General features: G+C 41.7%; 1 protein-coding gene across 1 annotated transcript; it reads left to right on the forward strand.

Annotated features, from left to right (window-relative positions):
• The first annotated feature begins 15,684 nt into the window (after positions 1-15,684).
• LOC115170085 (regulator of G-protein signaling 5) lies at positions 15,685-18,088 on the forward strand. The gene is made up of 5 exons (XM_029726352.1): positions 15,685-15,854; positions 16,023-16,112; positions 16,261-16,322; positions 16,686-16,852; positions 17,096-18,088. Exons 1-5 carry the CDS (start codon positions 15,811-15,813, stop codon positions 17,270-17,272), a joined length of 540 nt encoding a protein of 179 aa, XP_029582212.1. The 5' UTR covers positions 15,685-15,810; the 3' UTR covers positions 17,273-18,088.
• Positions 18,089-27,508: the final 9,420 nt, after the last annotated feature.

Genomic DNA, 27,508 nt, shown 5'->3' on the forward strand with positions numbered 1-27,508 from the left:
GTACCAGATCAATGTGGAGCTATATACAGGGAGTACCAGTACCAGATCAATGAGGAGCTATATACAGGGAGTACCAGTACCAGATCAATGTGGAGCTATATACATGGAGTACCAGTACCAGATCAATGTGGAGCTATATACAGGGAGAACCAGTACCAGATCAATGTGGAGCTATATACAGGGAGAACCAGTACCAGATCAATGAGGAGCTATATACAGGGAGTACCAGTACCAGATCAATGTGGAGCTATATACATGGAGTACCAGTACCAGATCAATGTGGAGCTATATACATGGAGTACCAGTACCAGATCAATGTGGAGCTATATACAGGGAAAACCAGTACCAGATCAATGTGGAGCTATATACAGGAAGTACCAGTACCAGATCAATGTGGAGCTATATACAGGAAGTACCAGTACCAGATCAATGTGGAGCTATATACAGGGAGAACCAGTACCAGATCAATGTGGAGCTATATACAGGGAGTACCAGTACCAGATCAATGTGGAGCTATATACAGGGAGAACCAGTACCAGATCAATGTGGAGCTATATACAGGGAGAACCAGTACCAGATCAATGTGGAGCTATATACAGGGAGAACCAGTACCAGATCAATGTGGAGCTATATACAGGGAGAACCAGATCAATGTGGAGCTATATACAGGGAGAACCAGATCAATGTGGAGCTATATACAGGGAGAACCAGTACCAGATCAATGTGGAGCTATATACAGGGAGTACCAGATCAATGTGGAGCTATATACAGGGAGTACCAGTACCAGATCAATGAGGAGCTATATACAGGGAGTACCAGTACCAGATCAATGTGGAGCTATATACATGGAGTACCAGTACCAGATCAATGTGGAGCTATATACAGGGAGTACCAGTACCAGATCAATGTGGAGCTATATACAGGGAGTACCAGTACCAGATCAATGTGGAGCTATATACAGGGAGTACCAGTACCAGATCAATGTGGTGCTATATACAGGGAGTACCAGTACCAGATCAATGTGGAGCTATATACAGGGAGTACCAGTACCAGATCAATGTGGTGCTATATACAGGGAGTACCAGTACCAGATCAATGTGGAGCTATATACAGGGAGAACCAGTACCAGATCAATGTGGAGCTATATACAGGGAGTACCAGTACCAGATCAATGTGGAGCTATATACAGGGAGTACCAGCACCAGATCAATGTGGAGCTATATACAGGGAGTACCAGTACCAGATCAATGTGGAGCTATATACAGGGAGTACCAGTACCAGATCAATGTGGTGCTATATACAGGGAGTACCAGTACCAGATCAATGTGGAGCTATATACAGGGAGTACCAGTACCAGATCAATGTGGAGCTATATACAGGGAGTACCAGATCAATGTGGAGCTATATACAGGGAGTACCAGTACCAGATCAATGTGGAGCTATATACAGGGAGTACCAGTACCAGATCAATGTGGAGCTATATACAGGGAGTACCAGTACCAGATCAATGTGGAGCTATATACAGGGAGTACCAGTACCAGATCAATGTGGAGCTATATACAGGGAGTACCAGTACCAGATCAATGTGGAGCTATATACAGGGAGTACCAGTACCAGATCAATGTGCAGAGGTACAGGGTACTTGAGGTACTTGAGGTAGATATGTACATGAAAGCAGGGTAAAGTGACCAGATAATAAGAATAGATAATAATAAGAGTAAAATAAAGAACAGAGTAGCAACAGCAAATTATGAGTGTAAAAGTGAGTGAGTGTGTGTGTGTTTATGTATGTGTTTGTGTTGTGTCGGAATGCATGTGTGTGTGTGCATATGTAGTGTTTGAATGTGTGAGGGTTTTGTGTGGGAGTGACAGTGTAGTGTGTGTGAGTGTGTATATGGTGTGTATATATAGTCTAGTGAGTGTGTATATGGTGTGTATATATAGTCTAGTGAGTGTGTGTATATGGTGTGTATATAAAGTCTAGTGAGTGTGTATATGGTGTGTATATATAGTCTAGTGAGTGTGTGTGTGTGTGTGTGTGTGTGTGTGTATATGGTGTGTATATATAGTCTAGTGAGTGTGTATATGGTGTGTATATAAAGTCTAGTGAGTGTGTATATATAGTCTAGTGAGTGTGCGTAGGGTCAGTGCAGATCGTTCGGGAGACCATTTAGCGGTCTGATTATTTTGCAGTCTTATGGCTTGGGGGTAGAAGCTGTGTCGGAGCCTATTGGTCCGAGAGCTGATGCTCTGGTGCCGTTTGCCGGACGATAGAAGAGTGAACAGTTTATGACTTGGCTGGAGTCCTTGGCAATTATTTTCAGCCTCCTGAGGAGGAAGAGGCGCTGCCGTGCCCTTTTCACGACTGTGTGGGTGTGTATGGTCCATGTTAAGTCCTTAGTGATGTGGACACCAAGGAACTTGAAGCTCTCGACCCGCTCTACAACAGCCCTGTCGATGTGGATGGGGGCATGTTCTACCCTCTTTTTCCTATAGTCCACAATCAGCTCCTTGGTTTAAATGCAGTTGAGGGAGAGGTTGTTGTTCTGGCACCACGCTGCTAAGTCTCTGACCTCCCTGTAGACTGACTCATCGGCGTCGGTGATCAGGGCTACCACCGTTGTGTCGTCAACAAACTTGTTGATGGTGTTGGAGTCGTGCGTGGCCACGCTGTCATGGGTGAACAAGGAGTACAGGAGGGGTCTAAGCACACACCCCTGAGAGGCCCCCATGTTAAGGGTCAGCATGGTGGAGGTGTTTTAGCACCTGGGGCCAGACCGTCAAGAAATCAGGAATAGGCAGAGAAGTAACTCTTTGATGCTAATGGTTAGTTGACAAAAGTAACAAAGGTAGATTGGTGCATCAGGCTGACATATTGCCTGAAACCTAAAGACATATGTTAGCCGCCCAAGCTAATGTCTAGGCTTACACTCAGAGGACTAAGAACTCGGACACACAGCGATAACAAATAGTTAAAAACAGTGGGTGGCCGTCCTATTGCCTCTTACCAGATTATTTTTCTTGAATTTTCTTTACATTTTCTTTACATTTCCTGACCAAGTGTTGAACCGGAGTAAATCGCCACTGTTCGTCAACAACAAGAAGGTGATGTGTCTGAGCTCTAATACAATCTTGTGGTGTCCAGGAGATCCAAATTCAATCCCAGTCAGCCACATAGGTCCCCTGATGTGGATTAGTCTGTGAGGAGGACGAGGTCAAAGGGAGTTGAATTGGTTCAGTGCTTCACACACATAATTGGTAACTTTGTCTGAAACCTGAAGACTTGCGATAGCTCCTCGGAATTATACCTAAGCTTTAGCTCAGTGGGCTAACACAGTTCTTAGATGCACACAAAACACAGAGGTTTGAACCCTGTCGTTCATGCATTATGTAAGTGAGCTTTCACCCAATAGCCCGTTTTGCAGTGTGGCAGAACACGTTTTGCTAAGTAAGTGCAGCTAATAAACACAATCCGAGATGTCATTGAATCAAAGTTTGACATGTCTTGTGTTATGGCGACCAGACCAGTAAGAAAGCCTATGAGTTCATCAATACATCCGCAAGCGTTTGAACTCTCTGGAACTGTCCCGGGAACTAGGCCTGTTAGCATCAAGCTAAGTGGAGAAGCAGAAAACATGCAGAGTAGACTTGGTGGTGTGAAGGCTCGCATGATTTGACATTATTATGGTATAATGAAAGGGACAGTTTTCTCCTCTGTTGCCTTCAACGTTGCCCTCGGTGACACCAATGTGACATCCCCCCTGTTGTTTAGCAGCACTTATCTGTGTTCCTACTCATCCTGGTTTGTTACAAGGCAACCACAGAATCAGAAAGGATGCATTAGTTGAGTACTGAAGTTAACCAATTCCTATAAAATAGCTTTCTTCTCTCTGCGAGCTGATTTCTGACAATGTTCCCAATTAGCCTTCTGTGTACTAGCATCCCACTGTTATGGTTTTCCCCACGGATCGGCCATCTTGTTTCTAGGCTAGCGAAGGAGTGCTCCTTGCCCCCTGTAGAGTTTTCTGTGAAAAAAGTTATGCAATTTGCATTTCATTGTCTTTAGGCTATGTCTGAGGTAACCAAGTACTATCTGTTTAGCTGTGAAATTCCATTTATAATTCTGAGAATTATTAGCAAATAAAACATTGAGAAAGTGTTAGTTCCTGACTGTTCCTGTCCCCAGTCTTTGAAACTTTGAATGCCTGACTATGAAAAGCCAACTGACGTTGAATCCTGAAGTGTTGAACTGTTACACCCTCTATAGCCATTATGGTTATTATTTGACCCTGCTGATCATCTATGAACGTTTGAGCATCTTGAAAACGATCTGGCCTTAAGGCCACATGTACTCTTAAACCTCTACCTGGTAGAGGCAGAATAGGACTGGCCACCCTACGGAGCGTGGTTACTCTCTATGTTTCTTCCTAGGTTTCTGCCTTTCTAGGGAGTTTTTCCAGGCTACTGTGCTTCTGCCTCTGTTCTTCCTGGCCACTATGCTTCTGCCTCTGCATTGCTTGCTCTATGGGGTTTTTGACCAGGTATCTGCTGACGTAAAAAGGGCTTTATAAAATAGACTTGATTGATTGATTGAGTTCATTTGCGTGACATACTCCTTGTAGAATGCAAGGTTAAAATATGTTTGGTCCAATAATACACTTTTTTTTTGATTAACACTAACAACTGTTAGTGGTAAAGTAGTTCTTACTAGTTATTAAAATAAAGATTTAGAAGCAGTATATCAGGAACATTAACCTCATATTCAACACTCAATCATTTAAAAAATAAAGATTTAGAAGCAGTATATCAGGAGCATTAACCTCATATTCAACACTCAATCATTTAAAAAATAAAGATTTAGAAGCAGATCAAACTCATTGGTTGAAATTGTAATTTTAGTGTTGACCAAATGTGGTCAACAGTATTTCATTTCATTCAGAACAGAAACTTCTCTTGTAGCACACAATGAGTGAACAACAAGGGGTGCATTAATTTATAGCAAGCTGTCTGTTTAAAATCCACAGCTTGGTAGCATCTGGTATGTCATTAAGACCCATGGGCAATGTATCAACGACAGTATCCTCTTACTCAACACCTGACTGCATGGATTACATTGCGAGACCACGTGCTTCAATTATTATTCCAACAGAAGCTAGAACGGTGTTTGTATAACAGAGTTCAAAAGGATTTCATCTTAGGCAAAAGCTTTGCAAAAACCCACAAATATCTGGTTGACATTTGATCCTCTGCAGATAAGGTGTGCCTGATCATTTATCCACATTGGCTTAACATCTTAGTTGTGATGCATGAGGTTGGACTCCACCTGTTCTGTCAGACAGTCATTCAGACAGTTGAATACTGATGACTTCCAGATCCACTGCCAGATGGTCAGGATTCAAAGTCTTGTCCGCAGCTCTGACACAAAATCAAAAATCATCTAATTGACTAAGAGATTTCCTTGGCTTTAGTGCTGATTGAGACTAAATTAGTTGTGTCGTTTATTTAGTTACAGGTAATGACTAAAAAGAAATACTACAAGAGTCAACAGTCGCACACGACTATGTAATAATAGTAATAATATTGTCATGAAGAAGATAACTTTATCCAAAGGGACTAGCAGAACTGTCGACATTGATGGTGACACAGCTATTTTCAGTACGTGGCCCATGCAGGAATCAAACCCGCAACCCTCTCACTGGGTACACACTGGTTGAATCAACTTTGTTTCCATGTCATTTTAATGAAATTACTTTGAACCAACGATGGAATAGACATTGAATTGAAGTCTGTACCTAGTGGGCTGGTTTGGAAGCCGTTGGAACCATGTCCCTTAACTGATTGGTCTAAATGTCTCTCTATTTACACATATGGACTGCCCTTCAAGCGGGGAGTAAGACTGCAAACTGGTTCCCGGGGTCCAGTCAAATATTTGGGGTCGGAAGCTTTGGGACCAGACAAATTAACATTCCAAAATTTCCCATTCCCGATTTCCCACTCTTAAGGCTATAGGTCTTGCTGCCCAAAACTCCCATTTTAAGATGAGATGAGAAATTCCACCACCACAAGGGGACAGGAAATTGTGGGGAGTCCAACTCCCGGATGAATCCATAAAGTCATAATCAAAACAGTGTCACCGATGAGAAAGCTGAACTCTTACAGACAAACATTTAAAAGTTGCCAAAGATGTCAAAATGCTTTTTTGTACTTCTTGGTTGCGTAAGGAGACTATTCTGACCTACTCCTATCAAGATGACATTATTTTACTGGAAAGATAGTCACACACACACACACACACACACACACACACACACACACACACACACACACACACACACACACACACACACACACACACACACACACACACACACACACACACACACACCAATGTGATTGTGACATAAGACCCCAGTATTGTACAGTTGAAGACGGAAGTTTACATGCACCTTAGCCTAATACATTTAAACTCAGTTTTCACAATTCCTGACATTTAATCCTAGTAAAAAATTCCCTGTCTTAGGTCAGTTAGGATCACCACTTTCTTTTAAGAATGTGAAATGTCAGAATAATAGTAGAGAGAATGATTTTTCAGCTTTTATTTCTTTCATCACATTCCCAGTGGGTCAGAATTTTACATACACTCAATTAGTATTTGGTAGCATTGCCTTTAAATTGTTTAACTTGGGTCAAACGTTTCGGGTAGCCTTCCACAAGCCTCCTTTCTCGCACATGCTTTTTCAGTTCTGCCCACAAATTTTCTATAGGATTGAGGTCAGGGATTTGTGATGGCCACTCCAATACCTTGACTTTGTTGTCCTTAAGCCATTTTACCACAACTTTGGAAGTATGCTTGGGGCCATTGTCCATTTGGAAGACCCATTTGCGACCAAGCTTTAACTTCCTGACTGACATTTTTCTCCCTTGCTGTATCATTTATGCTCCACCCGCTCAAGCATCTGCCTATCAATACTGCCTCGGAGCCCTATCGTCTGAAGCTGTGGAAGACTATCTCCCAAGAATCTACCATCTGTTTTTGTTTGTTTTTAGAAGCAAAATTGATATTCTGTTCGGAGTGAAAAGCGCTATATAAAATAAATATATTTTTATTATTACTACAACAGTGTAAAGTCAGTTTTCAAACTCTGACTGATAGAACCAGCAGTTGCCTGTTATGTTGATCAAATTACAAACATTATTAGCAAGAATGTGTCACGGTTGGTGCTCTTCAATGCCTACAACAGAGTTTGAAATAGATCTGGCTCATTCCGTCACGACTTATGTAATTCAACCCCGTGATGGTTATGGCTGTGGAAAACATGTTTACTCTATGTGGAAGCTTCCATTGGCATAGAGCCGAAAGTTGTACAAGTTACAATGTCCTTAAAAACATCAACCCTAGAGCAGGAAAATAGGCCATAGAGTCTTCACGCCTAGTGAACTTAGACATGATATAAAATGGCTACCATCCAGTTCACTGAAAGACTATGAAAAGTAGTCTTATTTTAGTCTTATTGTTCCGTGACAACAGAATGCAACGTTAGTTTAATTGAATTCCAGATAAAGTGGCAAATACCCAAAGTTTCAATGCCATTCCCCAGTGCAACTGGGAGATAAAGTCAACACACATTTCAGAAGAGACTGTCATAAAAAATATTTTTTGCTCTTTTATTTTGGTTCTGTTTGTATTTGAAATTGTCTATGCTCGCTCTATCACGCTAGACTGGTACTCAAAAAAGGAAAGATTATAGCACCTCCCATAAATGACAACAACAACAAGGTCTTTAGTTCATGGTGCTTATTCAATTTTTATTTTTTTAAAGCATACGACCTGTGGACTTAGTTAAGCTTTGACACATTCATGGGAGATTATATAACCTTTCCTTTTTGGGAATATCAAGACTCTCCAATGACTACCCACATCAGCAGAGCCCCATTAAAGAGAACCATCTGATAATACGTACAGGTGTAGGATCTTCATTTGAGCCAGTTCGCTACAGCAGGAAAATAATCCTGCAGCAACAGGAAATGTGAATTCTTTTGTCGATTATAATGAATGGACACTTTTGTAGGGGTTGATACATTTTTCGTAAGGGAAAATCAAGTCTGAAATTTCAAAGTTGAAATTACAAACTTCATAAGCCTTTTTAAACATCAAATACACTACAAGTTTGAAATGTCCTGCATTGCAGGAAAGTTCTCCTGCAACAGGTTGATTAAATTAAGATACAACATCTGTAACTACAGATGTTTTTATGTTTTCCTCATCCAGTAGTACCTATTCCAGACACTCTCTTAGTTAGATGACCCCAATGAGAAAAGTATTTTGGTCCTTCACCTATTCATGGGTTTCAGGTCATGCAATTTCATTGGTGAAAGTTCTTTGAGGACCGACTGAAAGTTCTACTCAATGCAGTCTCAATTGGTGCTGATGAAATTTAATCTAAAGTGCATAATAGTGGCTTGGGGAAATGATTCAATTTCTAAAGGAGGCAAAGAATTATTGGAAAAGCTTTTGTCATCATTGTGATTTAATCACTTTCTGATGGTTCCCAGTGTCCCAACAGTCTATACAGCGACAACGTGGTTTCCTACTAATTATTTGCCTACTTAAGAAATGTCATCATATTTCCAAGACGCTGCAGCGTAACTTAGACAAAATCATCATTAGTCGGTGTTTAGAATGAATGGACAAGCTTGAAAAGATGGGAGTCCGTCCTCAAGAGAACATTCATAGGAAATGGCCCAATGCAACCATAAATAACCCATGGACAAGAAGAATTAAGTAAACCACCATTTCCCAATTGCCTATTACTGTAACAGGGAAGCCGAGGTCTGTAGTTTTGACCCCTACATAACCAAACTATGTGTGACATTTTAAATGTTGTTGAAGAGTTTCTGGGAAGGAGTCTCGTTGTTTTAGTTGGTCCTAACTACACTATGAAGCCGCCTTCAGCGCTTCCAAGGAATCAAATCAAATTGTATTATTCACATACACATATTTAGCAGATGTTATTGCAGGTGTAGCGAAATGCTTGTGTTCCTAGCTTCAACAGTGCAGTAATATCTAACAATTCACAACAATACACACAAATCTAAAGTAAAAGTATATAAATATTATGACGAGCAATGTTGGAGTGGCGTTGGCTAAAATACAGTAGAATAGAATACAGTATATACACATGAGATGAGTAAAGCAGTATGTAAACATTATTAAAGTGACTAGTGTTCCATTATTAAAGTGACTAGTGTTCCATTATTAAAGTGACCAGTGTTCCATTATTAAAGTGACCAGTGATTCCATGTCTATGTATGTAGGGCAGCAGCCTCTAAGGTGCAGGGTTGTGTAACTGGGTGGAAGCCGGCTAGTGATGGATATTTAACAGTCTGATGGCCTTGAGATAGAAGCATCTTGTCTAACCCATTTTTCCTGATTTGCCTACTTCCATTCCCCTTTCCCGTTTCACACTTGAGATTTATCAGACAGAGCCAAAATACAAACTCTGTCACACGTTTAAAAAAATATATATATATAATTCTAATCTACCGCAAAATGGAAGACTAATACAAGACATGGTTGTTTGAGAATCAGGTTTATGCTTTTGACAGTTGGGCCACTGGGAGAAATAGCTTTCCTCTTTGATGTACTGTCATGATACTGAAATAACTATTTTTGGGACTGTTTCCTGGACATCCAGATATTAAACCTAGTCCTAGACTAAAAAGCAGTTTCAATTCTCTAAGCTTAATATGTGTCTGGGAAATCGGCCCAATCTGTTTTAGTCATTTCAGCATCATAACAATTTGTTATTGCAGTGGCAAAAGCTTCCTAATACTTCAACTTCAAAAACGTGCTGGAAATTCTCAATCCATGTAACATACAGTGAGATTTTGTGTCACTGGCCTACACACACACCATAATGTCAAAGTGGAATTATGTTTTTAGAAATATTTACAAATGAATGAAAAATGAAAAGCTGAAATGTCTTTAGTCAATAAGTATTCAACCCTTTTGTAATGGCAAGCCTAAAAAAGTTCAGGTGTAAAAATGTGCTTAACAAGTCACATAATAAGTTGCATGGACTCACTCTGTGTACAATACTAGTGTAACATGATGTTGAATCACTACCTCATCTCTGTACCCCAAGCAAACAATTATCTGTAAGGCCCCTCTTTGTTACAGGGAAGACATATTTGAGAACTAGGTCACTTTTAGAAATGCGCCGTGTATATACACAACATAAATATACACATTATATCCAAGCACTATAAATACAGTACCAGTCAAAAGTTTGGACACACCTACTCCTTACAGAGTTTGTCATTATTTGTACTATTTTCTACACTGTAGAATAACAGTGAAGACATCAACACTATGAAATAACACATATGAGAGAATGCCAGGAGGGTGCAAAGCTGTCATTAAGGTAAAGGGTGGCTACTTTGAAGAATCTCAAATATTACATATATTTTGATTTCTTTAACACTTTTTTGGTTACTACATGATTCCATATGTGTTATTTCATAGTTTTGATGTCTTCACTATTATTTTACAATGTAGAAAATATAAAGAAAATAAAGAAAAACCCTGGAATGAGTAGGTGTGTCTCAACTTCGACTGGTACTGCATATGTACACACACATTAAAAAACTAAAATACAGTCATGGGAAGCCCAAATAAAACATCACATATCACCCAGAAAAATGGTTACATTCCTCAACAAATAAGTCCCCAATCAATACTTTTAATTGCCCGAACGGCACCAGAACATCAAGACTAAATGTATTTTGAATTTGTTCCAGCAATATGGTGCGTTAAAACTAAAAGCAGATTTACCTAGCTCGGTGGAGACCCTAGGAACTTCAAGAGTTAACCAATCCTGTGAGCGGGTTAGGCAACTCAGGTGTCTATACTTCAACAGCAAACTTGGATAACATGGACTTTTATGAAGTAAGGCCTTGTAAACAAAAAGGGAGTAATGTAGAGATCTACGGGTCTTTAGCGAAGTCCAGCCAACCTTGTGATACAGGATGCAGTGATGACTATCAAAACTGTCCCATGTAACAAAATGAAGGGCACTTTGGTAGATGGCATCCAAAGGTTTAAGAGTAGTAGCAGCTGCACTTTGATAAATAATATCACCATAATCAAGAACAGATAAAAGGTTGACTGAATAATCAGCTTCCTACTGCTTAGAGAAAGGCAACTTTAAATCTTAGCTTCTTCACCAGCTCATCTATATGATTTATAAACGGTCAAATCCATATCAATACAAATGCCTAAGTATTTATATGCAGGAACACGTTCGATTGGAGAACTACCTAATGAGTGAACATGTAGTTCATCTGAAACGTTCTTACGAGAATTTGAAAACAACATGTATTTCATTTTGCCTATATTAAGCACAAGTTTTGAATCAGCAAGAGATTCCTGCATAGCTATAAAATCTGACTGTAGTTTTGAAACAGCCAGATCAACAGTCAGGGCAATTGTAACGATCGTCGTGCAGGAAGGAAGAAGTGGACCAAGGCGCAGCTGGGAGCGAACACATGTTATTTATTTCAGACTGAAATAACACGGTCAAAACAGAGAATAAACGTATCGCTACTGCTCCAACAAAAAGAGACAACAACCCACAAACATCGTGGGGGGAAAAGGAACTTAAATATGATTCCCCAATCAGAGGCAACTAGCGACAGCTGTCTCTGATTGGGAATCAACAGAACCCAACATAGAATTACGCCCCAAAGCAAGGCTATACCAAAAACATAGAAAATAAACTATAGAAATGCCACACCCTGACCAAAATAGAAGAGTTCACCTGGTCAGGGCGTGACAGTACCCCCCCTCCAACGGTGCGTACTCCCGGCGCACCAACGTAAAGTCTATTAGGGGGGGGACCCGGGTGGGCGCCTCACCCTCGGTGGAGGCTCTGGCCCCGGGCGTGTTTCTCCCCCTGCCTCCACCCTAGCCCTACCCCTCTGGCCCGGACTGGACCACGGTGGAGCGGCATGCTCAGGCTCCGGAGCGGAGCCGCCGACCGGAACAGGACTGGTCACCGGTGGACCGGACACAGGCCGTGCCGGACTGTGGACACACGCCGTGGGCCTGGTGCGGGGAACAGGGACGGGCCGGACAGGACCGGGGACACGCACCACCAACCTGGTGCGGGGAGCAGGGACGGGCCGGACTGGCCTGGGGACATGCACCACCAACCTGGTGCGGGGAGCAGGGACGGGCCGGACTGGACTGGGGACACGCACCACTGGCTTGGTGCGGGGAGCAGGGACGGGCCGGACTGGACTGGGGACACGCACCACTAACCTGGTGCGGGGAGCAGGGACAGGCCGGACTGGACTGGGGACACGCACCACTAACCTGGTGCGGGGAGCAGGGACGGGCCGGGCTGGGGACACGCACCACTAACCTGGTGCGGGGAGCAGGGACGGGCCAGACAGGACTGGGGACACGCACCACTAACCTGGTGCGGGGAGCAGGGACAGGCCGGACTGGACTGGGGACACGCACCACTAACCTGGTGCGGGGAGCAGGGACGGGCCGGGCTGGGGACACGCACCACTAACCTGGTGCGGGGAGCAGGGACGGGCCGGACAGGACTGGGGACACGCACCACTAACCTGGTGCGGGGAGCAGGGACGGGCCAGACAGGACTGTGAACACGTACTGGTGACCTGAAGCGTGGAGCTGGTTTAGCCACTCGTCCTGGCTGGATGCCCATCCTAGCACGGCATGTGCTGGGCATGTCCACCGGACACACCGGGCTGTGCGGGCGCACTGGCGACACAGCGCGCAACTCCGCATACCATGGCTCCTCCTCCAGATCTTCCCTCTGCAGGTCCTCAATCAAACGCCTCATCTCCTTCTCTTCCTCCGCCGTCATCCCCCACGAGAGCAGTGGTCTGGGCTCTTCCTCTGCCCTTCCGGACCACCCCATTAGCCCCCCAAATTTTTTTTCTTGGGGCTGTTTTCCGGGTCTCCTCGACCGCCGCCTGCGACTCCGTCTACCGGCTGGCTTTTCCTCCTCGACCTGGGAATCCGTCCGCCAGGGTCCTTTCCCCGACATGATCTCCTCCCAGGTCCAGAACTCCTTCCCCTCGCGAGCCCATCTCTCGCGCTCCTTTTCCTCCCGCTGCTTGGTCCTGGTTTGGTGGGTTGTTCTGTAACGATCGTCGTGCAGGAAGGAAGAAGTGGACCAAGGCGCAGCTGGGAGCGAACACATGTTATTTATTACAGACTGAAATAACACGGTCAAAACAGAGCATAAACGTATCGCTACTGCTCAAACAAAAAGAGACAACAACCCACAAACATCGTGGGGGGAAAAGGAACTTAAATATGATTCCCCAATCAGAGGCAACTAGCGACAGCTGTCTCTGATTGGGAATCAACAGAACCCAACATAGAATTACGCCCCAAAGCCAGGCTATACCAAAAACATAGAAAATAAACTCTAGAAATGCCACACCCTGACCAAAATAGAAGAGTTCACCTGGTCAGGGCGTGACAGCAATAGCATACATAATACTATCATCCGCATATCGATGTAGTCAACCATTTTTAACAGACTGACCAATGGTGTTTATATAAATAGTGAAGAGAACAGGTCCCAAAACCGACCCCCATGGTACACCTTTATGTACTTCAAGAAATCCAGACTTAACCCCATCAATCACGATGGCCTGAGTTCTGTCACTAAGATAATCATGAAACCATGAACAGGCATCAGAGCTCAGGCCTATCGAGGACTTATTCAATAAAATAACATGATCAACAGTATCAAAAGCTTTGACAGGTCCACAAACAAAGCAGCACATTTCACTGTAGTGTCTAAAACATTGACAAGATCATTAACAACTAAAGTGGTTGATGTAATAATGCTGTTCTCAGATCTAAACCCTGATTGGTTTGCATTCAAAATACATTTCTCAGACAAAAAAGAGCAAAGTTGTACATTTACCAAGGATTCAAGAATCTTAGCTCGACAAGGAAGCCTTGAAATGGAGCGATAATAATTGAGATCACTACTATACCCGCCCTTAAAGAATGGCAGCACCAGAACTGATTTGCATACTTTTGGAATATTTCCGGATAACGAATTCGTCGGCCCCTGTGGAATTCTTGTCTATTGCTAGCAAAGCAATCAGGACTTATTTTTCTGTAAATAACCTAAAAGAAAAGCTTTGTCTATCATTTCTCTGACCATTCAGCAAGTTTCCCCTAACAGCATCCAGCCCAATATCATTGTGAGCAGGCTTAGAAGTTATTTCAAAGAGATAGCCCGCTATTGGTAGGGGTAAAAATGAAAAAAATAAAGCACACATTGAATATCCCTTTGAGCATGGTGAAGTTATCCATTATATTTTGGATGGTGTATCAATACACCCACGTCACTAGAACAATACAGGTGTCATTCCTAACTCAGTTGCCGGAGAGGAAGGAAACCACTCAGGGATTTCACCACGAGGCCAATGGTGACTTTAGAACAGTTAATGAGTTTAATGGCTGTGATAGGAGAAAACTGAGGATGGATCACAACATTGTAGTTACTCCACAATACTAACCTAACTGACAGAGTGAAAAGAAGGAAGCCTGTACAGAATAAGAATATTCCAAAACATGCGTCCGGTTTGCAATATGGAACTAAAGTAAAACTGCAGAAAATGTGTGACCTGAATACAAAGCTTTATGTTTTAGGCAAATCCAACACAACACATCACTGAGTACCACTCAATGAGGCAGCAAGTGGCCTAGAGGCGTGAGCATTGGGCCAGTAACCGAAAGGTTGCTGGGTTGAATACCTGAGCTGACAAGGTAAAAAGCTGTCATTCTGCCCCTGAGCAAGGCAGTTAACCCACTGTTCCCCGGGTGCTGAAGACATAGATGTTTATTAAGGCAGCCCCCCGCACCTCTCTGATACAGAGGAGTTGGGTTAAATGTGGAAGATACATTTCAGTTGAATACATTCAGTTGGACAACTGCCTAGGTATCCCCCCTTTCTCACTCTTCATATTTTCAAGCATGGGCAAGCATACTCATGTTATGGTATGCTTGTCTTTTGTTTTTGGGGGGTAAAAATAAATTAAATAGAACTAAGCACAGGCAAAATCCTAGAGGAGAACCTGGTTCAGTCTGCTTTCAAACAGACACCGGGAGACAAATTCACCTTTCAGCAGGACAATAATCTAAAACACAAGGCCAAATATACACTGTAGTTGCTTACCAAGACGACATTGAATGTTCCTGAGTGGCCTAGTTACAGTTTTGACTTAAATCAGTTTAAAATGGCTGTCTAGCAAAGATCAACAACCAATTTTACAGAGCTTGAATAATTTGAAAAATAATACTAGGTGTTTAAAGCTTTTAGAGAGCATTTAGCATTGAGCATTTAGTGTGAATGCTTATATAAATTAGACACTTCTGTATTTTATTTTCATTTTTTTCTTCACTTTGTCATTATGGGGTATTGTGTGTAGATGGGTGAGGAAAACAATCTACTTAATCTATTTTAAATAAAGGCTGTAACACAACAACATGTGGAATAAATCAAGGGGTCTGTTTAGAACAATTATCGTGTGGATTTGGCACTCTCTTCCTCCTCCCATGGCCCTCATGCCATTGGCTGAGAGACGTGATGTCACAGAGGGGACTGCCCTATAAATGCACTCTCTTCACACACAGCCAGCAGACTATGCTGAGAACCAGCTTCACTGCAGTGACAGAACTATCATAGACTCCAAAGCTCTAGAATACTACTGAACAGCACAAAGGATCACATCTCATCGTCTCTCACCATGTGCAGAGGACTGGAATCACTGCCTACCACATGTCTGGAGAGGTATGTCTTGCCTTAATAATCTGTACGTTTTATCCTATCACATTATATGTCACTGGATTTACATTGATGGGAATTATTACACAGCTACTTCATGGGGAAATTGGACGATCAGTAAGGTGTGAATGTTCGCATCAATCTAATGTAAATGTTTTTCTCTTATTTTCTCAGGGCAAAGGAACTCAAAGCTCTCTTTGGAAGTTTTCTACAGAAGCCAGATCTGAGCGTCATCGGTCACTCACACAAGACTGACAAACTAAGGTCAGATATTCTAAAAAAGAATACTCTAAGTCTACACAGATTTTTTAAAACATAATAAAAATGTTGCATTGGAAATGAAGGAGACCATGCAAGGTCAATGCTAAGTTAATTTGTAATGATGAACTAACCCGATGCTTTTTATCAACAGGTTAAATAAGAGCGAGCCATTAAAATGGAAGGAGTCCTTTGACAACCTGCTGTCCAACCAAAGTAAGTCTGACTCTTCCTATGAGTTATCATACTGCATACCTCTCTAATTTAGAATGATATATCATACTTTAATTAGTCATACTACACAAACTTACAAGTACATATTGTACTCATGTGTATTGCAAACGTGGATAGGAAAAGCTATGTAGCTGGTACTCCACATACCCAGAATGCATTACACAAAACAGCAGTAGCAGGATTCACTCATAATATATACACATATATTATTTTATATATACACTATAGGAAAAGCTGCTTGCTTCCACATCACAAATGGACACAGTTAAAAGTGAATTGAAGTTGTGACATGCTACGATAAATTCACAGATGCTAATGTGACAATTCTCCCCTTCTCTTTTCCAGATGGACTGTGCTTGTTCCGTGCTTTCCTGGTGTCGGAGTTTAGCGAGGAGAACATAGCTTTCTACCTGGCCTGTGAAGACTACAGGATAATCAAGACCTCTTCAAAGCTATCAGCTACAGCTAAGAAGATCTATGAGGAGTTTGTCTGCAGTGACGCACCAAGAGAGGTAACTATCAATATATATACAATGAATCAATTATATCTACATACAGAGTATGTTTGTAGAGGAATCCGTAGATTGGATATACACTACATACACACACACACACACACACACACACACACACACACACACACACACACACACACACTCACAAAATAATATACTCATTGTGCACAAACAATACCCAATAAGACATTGTTTCAAGTAAAACACATAGTAATCAAATGTCCCATCCTCTTCCCCCAGGTCAACCTCGACCATGAGACCAAAGCCATCACCAAGAAGAATCTGGAACACCCCAGCCAGTCCTGTTTCAATCTGGCCCAGGAGAAGATCTACGCCCTGATGGAGAAAGACTGCTACCCTCGCTTTCTCAAGTCCACCACCTACCTGGAGATCAGTCGGCAGGTCAAATCCGGTTAAGAGCAGTTATGGCTTGTTAAGTCTGGTTAAGGCTGGTTGAGGCTTGTTAAGACTGGTTAAGGCTGGTTGAGGCTTGTTAAGACTGGTTAAGGCTGGTTGAGGCTTGTTAAGACTGGTTAAGGCTGGTTGAGGCTTGTTAAGACTGGTTAAGGCTGGTTGAGGCTTGTTAAGACTGGTTAAGGCTGGTTGAGGCTTGTTAAGACTGGTTAAGGCCAAACTGCAGGTGGTGAATGGGACACGAAGAAGAAGTCCATGGGAGACATGCTGAAAAGGACACACTGGAAACCAGGTGGTCTCACTAGGGTCCTCCTCAGTGGAGGAAGGGTCCTGTGCTGCTGGGTCAGAAGAATGGAGGGGGGCACTGAAGATGTATACTGGATTGAACTGGAAGTCAGTCGGAACTTGTGACTGGAAATCTTGTCTGTGGCCTAGGAAAGAAGGCCGCTCACTGTGAAGATTGAGGTATCGAAGTCTGTAAAAGGTGAACATGTGTGTTGAGGTCAAAGACACATCAAGAAGTTCCTGTTCATAGCGTTTGAGCAGAAAGAAGAATGTGATGAAAAGGACTGCTTTGCACAATCACTGAGAATCTGTTATAGTTTTGTATTGTCTGATGCCTGTCTATTTATTTTTGTATTTATTAGCAGTAATTTTGTTATAGAAATGTTATTGAAATGTTCGTACTGTAGAGTGCACTGTACAGCATTGTCCTGTACCATTCCACAACATTTTTTATATTTATGTGTACTTTTTTTTACCCAGAACTCCTTATGTGAGAGGAAATTATTTGAATAAAATCGGAACTATATAAAACAACATGATATGAAGTTTTATTTTCATTACCAGATCAAAAACAACAGCAATTATCAGATTCAGCTTTCTTATATGTTCAACATTCAATAAGATGAAACATACAAAGATCTCCTTCATTTCTGTCTGCTCTCTAACATACAGTACACTGAAAGGGAAAGGCGACAGAGGATTAAAATAAAATATAATCACCCCGCACTGCTACCCCCTGGGAACACACTGGTTGAATCAATGTTGTTACAAAGTCATTTCAATGAAATTACATTGAACCAGCGTGGAATAGACGTTGAATTGACATCTGTGCCCATTGGGCACTGACCATGCACCATAGACTCCCATCTAATTGGGATGAACCCCTTGCCTCCGAGTCGCAGGGCTCATGTGTATGTGGGGGGTAGACTGCAGGAACGTCTGGAATAGCGAATTCTCCACTACACTCTGCCTCCCTGAGGTGTTTTCCCTGTATGCAGCTGCCGAGAGCGTGGGCAGGCCGCAGTCTCCATGGAGACTAGCAATCACCCATTGTACACCTCTTCAGGTTTGCCTACCTCAGCTCGCCCACGAGTGAACCGCTCAGAGCCACGGTGACTCACATCACATACCCTCCTTCTCTTCCCACTCTCCTCCCTCCCTGTCTTCCCACCCTTCTCCCTCCCTCTCTTCCCACTCTCCTCCCTCCCTGTCTTCCCCCCCTCCTCCCACACAGCAATACAATATGCTGTTTAATGGAGGGGGGGGGGGGGCAGAAGGAAGCCAACCAGCGACAACCCACTAACTCATTAACTATAAGGTCTAAGATTATTGGCACATATTCCCTATACAGTGCACTACTTTTTACTAGGGCCCTTCCTCTCTGCTAGGAGTATGTACTGTATGTAGTTTGACCAGAGGGGAATATACAGAGCAGTAAAGTAAATGATATTTGGTCCAACCTATAGACATCACGTAACAGGACTAGATTGTAACTGTGGCAAGATATACATGATTTATATACAGTATGTATTAGTGTTGTCACAATACGAGAATTTCGACTTCAATATCAGGTTTAGTATCACAATACTCGATACCATCACAATACTTGATAAAACACAATACTCGATACCATCACAATACTTGATACCAAAACGATAATAAAATAACACCAAAACGAGACCACGCCAATAAAAGTGAAAGAATGGGACTTGACCCAGACAATATCAGTTCAATATCATTTGAAAAATGTGATTTTGAATGTATGCATTAATGAATCAATTGTTCAATCAATTTGACTTTGTTTTTCTAACTAATCTAACTACATAACAGCATAATGGTAATCACCGTGCTTAATTTGAGCCGGATCCTGGGCAGTCCGTTTGGACTGTTTTGTTCCGGGACCTATTGGGCCGGATCCGATACCTCTCCTGGCATGAAAAATAACTCTCACGTTTTGCAATGTAAAATTTTTTTTAAATAAAAGCGATCAAAGTTAATTTGAGTTGCCTCTTAGTTAATTATCCTGCCCCCACAACAACAAAAAAACGTGATGTGAAAAAGTAGATTTTCAGCCCGGGCCTAATATTTTAAACGTTTATGGTTTACGCAGCATTGTAACCTACGTTTGAGAGGAATGTGTGGCGGTGGGAGAAGCGCACCGTTATGTCTCACATAACTTTCTATGATCCCTCTCTACTCTGATAGACATGAACCTGCAACTCTCATCTTTCCAGTGTTGCACTTCATCATTTATTCCCTTCATAGCCACGCGAAGGGTTCTGATCGAACTGAACCATTACTGCTGTCTGTTCAGAAAGAAATGGCATCATTCAGAGTAGCCTACTACACCCGAGAAGGCTTGTAATTTAGCAACAGAGGATCAGTAGCTGGGGATTGCAGCCCAATAACAAGAAAAAGCCTACAGTCGGGAACGCGCGGAAAATATGTCAGTGAATCAACAGCACGCAGACAACACAGGCATTTAGCAATATTTCAAATCTAATCGAGGGAAAACACAGGTTGGAAAGCGAATGGCTCCTGCTGAAAAGAGAAGAAGACTGTGATGCAGGCTACCAAAATAGTTGATCAACTTCCAAGTATTGTTTTACAAAAGAGAGCGATAGGCTTTTGGCACGAGCACATCGGCCATCACCAGTGAGTGATCTGTGCATCATTGGGTGAGTCAGTGAAACTGGAAAGCATTTTTAGGACTATAATTTCCTCCTCATAATGTTAGAATGCAATATGTCTTCACACACCTAGGCCTGGTATAACGTTTTTATTGATCTCAGATTTAAAGTCTCAAAGTAGCCTGCCATTTCAATCATTTGTGTAGTATTAAAAAAGATTCTGCCTAAGACTCCAGTCATGTAAAATTACGTAGAATTGCATAAAATGTGTTTATAAAAGGCCAACATTTTTCCGGACACTGGGCTACTTAAAATGTTCCCCATGTGTGCAACTTCTATAACTGCCTCTACTCTACTGCTCTGTACCTCTACTCTACTGCTCTGTGCCTCTACTCTACAGCTCTGTGCCTCTACTCTACCGCTGTGTCTCTACTCTACTGCTCTGTGCCTCTACTCTACTACTCTGTGCCTCTACTCTACTGCTCTGTGTCTCTACTCTACTGCTCTGTGCCAGCTCTACTGCTCTGTGCCTCTACTCTACTGCTCTGTGCCTTTACTCTACTGCTCTGTGCCTCTACTCTACAGCTCTGTGCCAACTATACTGCTCTGTGCCTCTACTCTACTGCTCTGTGCCAGCTCTACTGCTCTGTGCCTCTACTCTACTGCTCTGTGCCTCTACTCTACTACTCTGTGTCTCTACTCTACTGCTCTGTGCCTCTACTCTACTGCTCTGTGCCTCTACTCTACTGCTCCGTGCCTCTACTCTACTGCTCCGTGCCTCTACTCTACTGCTCTGTGCCTCTACTCTACTGCTCTGTGCCTCTACTCTACTGCTCTGTGCCTCTAATTGCAGTTGGTCCAAAACAGAGCAGCACGTGTTGCACTTAAATGTACACTGAGGGCGAATGTCAGTAACATGCCTGTCAATCTCTCCTGACTCAAAGTGGGAGGGGAGAGTGATTGCATCACTATAGGTCTTTGTGTGAGATGTTGATGTGTTAAAACCTCTTGGGGATGAGGGTAACTTAATCCCTGTGACGGGATTGCTAGCATGGCGGGAAATTCAAAACATCAAAAATCGAATAATTTAAATTTCTCAAACAATCAACTATTCTACACCATTTAAAAGATAAACATCTCCTTAATCGAACCACATTGTCCGATTTTCAAAGAGGCTTTTCGGCGAAAGCATAAATTTAGATTATGTTAGGACAGTACATAGCCAAAAAAGTACACACATCCATTTTCAATTCAAGGACAGGCGTCACCAAAAGCAGAAAACCAGCTAAAATTATGCACTAACCTTTGACAATCTTCATCAGATGACAATCCTAGGACATTATGTTAGACAATACATGCATTTTTGTTCTATCAAGTTCATATTTATATCCAAAAACAGCATTTTACATCGGCGCGTGTTGTTGAGAAAATGTGTCTCCCCCAAAACTGCCAGTGAATTTACAAAAAATACTCATTATAAAACGTGGTTAAAGTATTAAACTGTTATTCAAAGCATTGACAGATTTCAAAATAACTTTACTGGGAAAGCATACTTTGCAATAATCTGAGTACTCTGGTCAGAAAAATACACTAGGCTATACAGATAGCCGCCTTGTTGGAATCATCTAAAACCATAAATAACATTAGCAATATTCCCTTACCTTTAATAATCTTCATCAGAAGGCACTTCCAGGAATCTCAGGTCCACAACAAATGTTTTTTTTCGATGAAGTTCATCATTTATGTCCAAATAACTCCATGCTGTTCCGTGTTGTTAGCGCGTTCGGTAGGCTACTCAAAATGTAGGGCGCGGGAGGGAAAAAGTCACGACGAAAAGTCAAAACAAAAATCTATTTACGTTCGTTCAAACATGTCAAACGTTGTTTAGCATCAATCTTTTGGTCCATTTTTAACGTGAAACATCAGTAATATTTCAACCCGACCTCTCCTGTGTCTTGAAACAAGTTTTGAAAAAGGTCTCACCTCACATGAACGCGCATGTGCGTGCAATAATGAAGTGACGACATCCCAGGGACGTCAACTTCCCTTCCTTGTCATCCGGTCTCTGTTCATCATAGACGCTTCAAACAACTTTATAAAGATCGTTGACATCTAGTGGAAGCCATAGGAAGTGCAAAATGAATCCTTTGTCACTGTGTGTTTTATTGCCAATGACTTGAAAATAGTACAGCCACAAAATGTTCATTTCCTGCTTGTATTTTTTCTCAGGTTTTTGCCTGCCATATGAGTTCTGTTATACTTAGAGACACCATTCAAACAGTTTTAGAAACTTCAGAGTGTTTTCTATCCAAATCTACTAATAATATGCATATTCTATTTTCTGGGCCGGAGTAGTAACCTGTTTAAATTGGGTACGTTTTTCATCCGGCCGTGAAAATACTGCCCCCTAGCCCCAGAGGTTAAAGGTAACAACTATCTGTTCAAGCAGTTCAGACACTGATCGGTATCACACAAGACATGTAACCACTGGTCTCTTCACAGTCCCCAGGTCCACAACAGAGGCTTGGAAACTCACAGCATTAAATGGAACCATGACTAAATGGAACTCTTTGCCACCCCTGGTAAATCAAGACAGCAATAAAACCAGGTTCAAAAACCAGATAAAAGAGCACCTTATGGCACGACAGGGACTGTGAAGAGACACAGACGGTTTTATGTATTTTGTATTGTATTATGTCGGGCTGAGCAGTATACCCATATTTTACAATATACCGGTATTGATGTACGGACCGGTTTGAGTTTTTCTATAATGGTATTTGAATGTTTGGTTTGTTAAATGTGATACATTGTGTGTAACGTCCATTTTTATAGTTTACTTTGCTACTTGAGTCATCTCTTTCCGCTCTCTCTATCTCTCCATGCGACATTCTACACAAACCTTGCACCACCAGATGTTACTCAAGGAGCGCATTTGTTGTTCCTCGACCCCGAGACTCTGGCGTCCATTCTGCATGGTCATGCAGCACATGCAACACAGTTGATGACAACAATGTTTTTTTCACTTTGCTTGAGATCCACTAGCGTTCTATAATTACACTATTTGTAGTTTCTGTTTTGTTACATCTGCAAACAGCTAGATTGTCTTTTCTTAGCAAGTTGGGCCTAAATCGTGTTAGTCACTAATGCTAATTGCCAGTTAGTTTGCTCTGTACTGAGTCAGAGCAAACGTAATTAGCTATACAGCCTGATAATACCAGTGATGGTGTAGACCTAAATCAACATGTTATTTGTGCAACAGTATCTTCTAAATCAAAGAGGCATACACGAAGCATGAATATGTTATCTACATGAAGAAGCTAAGAGAAAACATTTAATGTACGCAAAGATTATAGGGTCCCCTAGGAAACACTGATCAACACTTTGGTTCCTACGCTGTCACAGTAACTCCACCCTGGCATTTTCATTCATTGTCATGTCAAACACTGTATTCAAATTGTCCACTATTATATTCTAACTATAGAATATTCATTATATTTCCATGATTCTGACAGTTCACCCAAGTCTTTTACTCTAAATTGCAAGTCAGTGTCATGGTTGTCGTAGGATGAAGCGGACCAAAGTGCAGCGTGATTATCGTTCCACATATTTTATTGAACTGTGAAACTATGCAATACATAGAAAATAAACTGAATGAACAAAAACAACAACCCGTGACAACGAGTTAACATATCAATCTCCCACAAACCCAGGTGGGAAAAACACCTACTTAAGTATGATCTCCAATTAGAGACAACGATGACCAGCTGCCTCTAATTGGAGATGATCCCAAACAAAACCTAACATAGAAATACAAAACTAGAACATAACAACATAGAAAATCTAAACTAGAAAAACAACCCTGACACGCCCTGACCTACTCTACCATAGAAAATAACAGCTTTCTATGGTCAGGACGTGACAGTCAAATCACAGTTGCAACATTTGGATAAAAATAAGGCCTAGGTTTTTTGCCTATATTGTGCAGCCATAAGTGGCAGTGTGGAAATGATCTCAAACGAGCGCAGGAAATGCAGAAATGGATGAAAATGCAGAATGTTTTGGAGGGTTGACCCATTGAAATCACTTAGAATGTATGTGTTGCTACCGTATGGTCACGCACTACTCATGAAGCAAATGTAGCACTTTTATTATTAAAAAACATTAAATACCGTCATACCATCCAATTTTTTATAAATACCGTGATATGAAATTTTGCCATATCGACCAGCCCTAGTACTATGTATGGGATACATGGTTAGGATACAACTTTGATATGTGGTTGTCTTGCATGGCTATCTCCAGATGAATGTACTGGCTGTGGGTTGCTCTGGATCGGAGTGGCTGCCGAGTGGCTAAATTGTAATGTAAATGTAGTGCTATGAATATTGATGTATTTTATTTATGTTGTTTCATGTTTGGACCCCAGGAAGAGTTGCTGCTGCCCGGCAGCAGCTAATTGGGGATCCAAATAAATACAAAAAAATCCCCCACTAGAAAGTTCCCCAAATGTATTTCCACGAAGATCCACCTAGGCTGAAGGCCATTCTAATGACCTTCAACCCATTCAGCAGATAATATAAACCACATGTCTAGCCTAATTGTCCTTACTCAGACATAGACCAGAAGGAAGTAGCCGTGACTCACTTGTTGGTCTCAGACCACCATTTAGCAAACACTGCCCTTAGTGTCCCTCTTATTGTGACCAAGAGGATTTATCGCTCACTACGCCATCCCCAAGGGAATATTTACTGATTTCAGCTACAGGAAGAACCTCCCTCTTACAGTGTTAAACTCGTTACCACTACTCTGGAGAGAAGTCAGCTATGTCTTTCCAGGGTAACAGTAATACAGTAGTAATAGTGATTCCTTTGAGTAGCCTACTCTAACTGTCTGCCTCATTGTGGTGAGATGCATGGAAAGAAATGCACTTTTCAATGCTAGTTCACTGCAACTAAGCAAACCGTTTATGATCCGTTTCTAAATAAGTGACTAATCACATTTTTCATCCGAGTTTTATTCTTGGATTGGTTTTCCACATTAGCACCATTCTCAGCACTAAGATGTGAATAGCCTCATAATGTGAAGGATTCATGGTCGAATTTTGCATTTGTTTACTAAACCGTTTCTTGGAGCTTCATGGGTAGGGCCAGGAGTTTTTCCCTGACCACGTGACCGGACCAAGTAAAACTCTGGGCCCATGTTGGAGGTTTAGAGAGAGTCTTCGGGCTACGGGGATAGGAATTTTTCCTGGTCAAGAAAACATGAGTTCCCTGTACAGAATCGTATAGATCTGATTACTACTGATTCCCTGATAAACATTACTTAGAATGGAGATGGTCTTTTTTAATGCTATCTCACCTTCTTCTTATGATACTGTGTGGGCGTTGTGGGAGAAAACATCCTTTTGGGGACCTGTGAGAAATAAATAAACCACAGAGAGATCAGCTGCCAAGACTGGGATTTCTGAGATTTCAAAATAAAGGCGTACTCATGAAAAACATCCAAAGTTAGACCAATTCACTGAGACACAGCAGACCAATTGGATTTTATTTTATTTTGATTCATTTGAAGAAAAACCCAACCTGTGTAAGAACATTGACTTAGATTTTATTTGATGAAATGGTTTCAAATCCACCCACAGGATGGACGGACGGACGGACGGACGGACGGATAGATAGATAGATCCTTAAACATCCTGTGTTATGTGAATATTCTTTTACCAGGTACAGATGGAATGTCTACCAATTGCATGCCCATCTTTCTGTGAGAAATTACACTGGTCACTCATAACATTTATAAAGTATATATATATAGCGATCCCTTTAGATTAGGGACTTCAAAAATACTTTACTAATGATTAGTAAATGGTTTGTAAATGTGGGATTAATGATTAATAAATGTTGAACACACAATCTATAAATGCCTTATAAAAGTTTTGTAACAGTCCTTTAAAATAAAGTGTTACTGCATTGTGGACTTTGAGGAGTTGCCAGTAAATGTGAAGCAGGTACATGGAACAAAAGAGTAACAAGCCCATTATAGTAAGGGCTTGATCGGTACAAATCAGACACACTGGACATGTTTAATACATAGCTGGCTTACAGGTGCTGCTTCACGATTTCACCCTTCCCTTTAAGAAAAAAATGATGTATTTGATGTGGGAAGAGCTTTTCAAAACACAGACCCATCGTGGTAACCAGGTTACTAGGGGAACCAAGCCGATTGTAAGAAAAGTCTGTGTTTTGCTATAAACAGTCCCTATCAAAAGGGATAATCAATGTTTAATGTTTGCCTCATTACTGAATATGTAGCGCTGGTTGCCTCTGCTCTGGCGTCTGATTGTAATTATGTTCACATTACTCACATTATGACATTTACATTTGGAGGGTGATTGCCTGCCCCCCCCCCCCCCCCCAGGGTTTAGTACATTGACTTACTGGAATGAGCATAGGTTCCAGAAGGTAGTCAGGTCCTGGAAACGTGTTGGATTATCCTTGAAATACTTGTACAAAATAATACTCATAATATACTTGAAATAATCATATGAAAGATAATTTACTTAAATTGTTAAATTACAGCCCCAGAGGTTTGCAACGAGTTCTTATCACGTTATAAATGTGTATTCAAACTCTGGAAATAGTATTTGTCATTGAGTGTTCATGGATTATTTTATGTATTATATTTATGCACACTCGCAGGACTCTACACACTCACACACACTGTCACTCCAACACACACACACACACACACACCACATGCACACACATTTATACTTACTCTACACACTCACATACAGTTATCATACGCTGCTGCTACTCTGTTTATCATATATCCTGATGCCTAGTCCCCTTACCCCTATACATATCTACCTCATTGTACATATGGAATTGGACCTGACCCTGTATATAACTTCTTACTTTCTTGTGTTATTCTTATTTCCTATTCTTATTTGTGTTCTACCTTGTTTTTAGTGCTACATTGATATTGATTACTACATTGTTGGGGTTAGAGCTCGCAAGAAAGGCATTTCACTGTACTTTCACTGTACTTTCACTGTACTCATGTGACATTAAGGGTTCCTGTAGCATTGAGGGAAGGGTTGGCTGTAGCATTGAGGGAAGGGTTGGCTGTAGCATTGAGGGAAGGGTTGGCTGTAGCATTGAGGGAAGGGTTGGCTGTAGCATTGAGGGAAGGGTTGGCTGTAGCATTGAGGGAAGGGTTGGCTGTAACATTGAGGGAAGGGTTGGCTGTAGCATTGAGGGAAGGGTTGGCTGTAGCAGTGAGGGAAGGCTTGGCTGTAGCATTGAGGGAAGGGTTGGCTGTA

Source organism: Salmo trutta, chromosome 31 (genome assembly GCF_901001165.1).
Source record: "Salmo trutta chromosome 31, fSalTru1.1, whole genome shotgun sequence".
Classification (NCBI taxonomy): Eukaryota; Metazoa; Chordata; class Actinopteri; order Salmoniformes; family Salmonidae; genus Salmo; species Salmo trutta.

What these genes read in the sequence shown, in the direction of transcription:
- LOC115170085 (XM_029726352.1), top strand. Translation starts at nt 15,811, where the DNA reads ATGTGCAGAGGACTGGAATCACTGCCTACCACATGTCTGGAGAG. An exon ending in CAACCTGCTGTCCAACCAAA is followed by an intron (nt 16,323 to 16,685) that starts GTAAGTCTGACT and finishes TCTCTTTTCCAG; the next exon opens with ATGGACTGTGCTTGTTCCGT. An exon ending in GCAGTGACGCACCAAGAGAG is followed by an intron (nt 16,853 to 17,095) that starts GTAACTATCAAT and finishes CTCTTCCCCCAG; the next exon opens with GTCAACCTCGACCATGAGAC.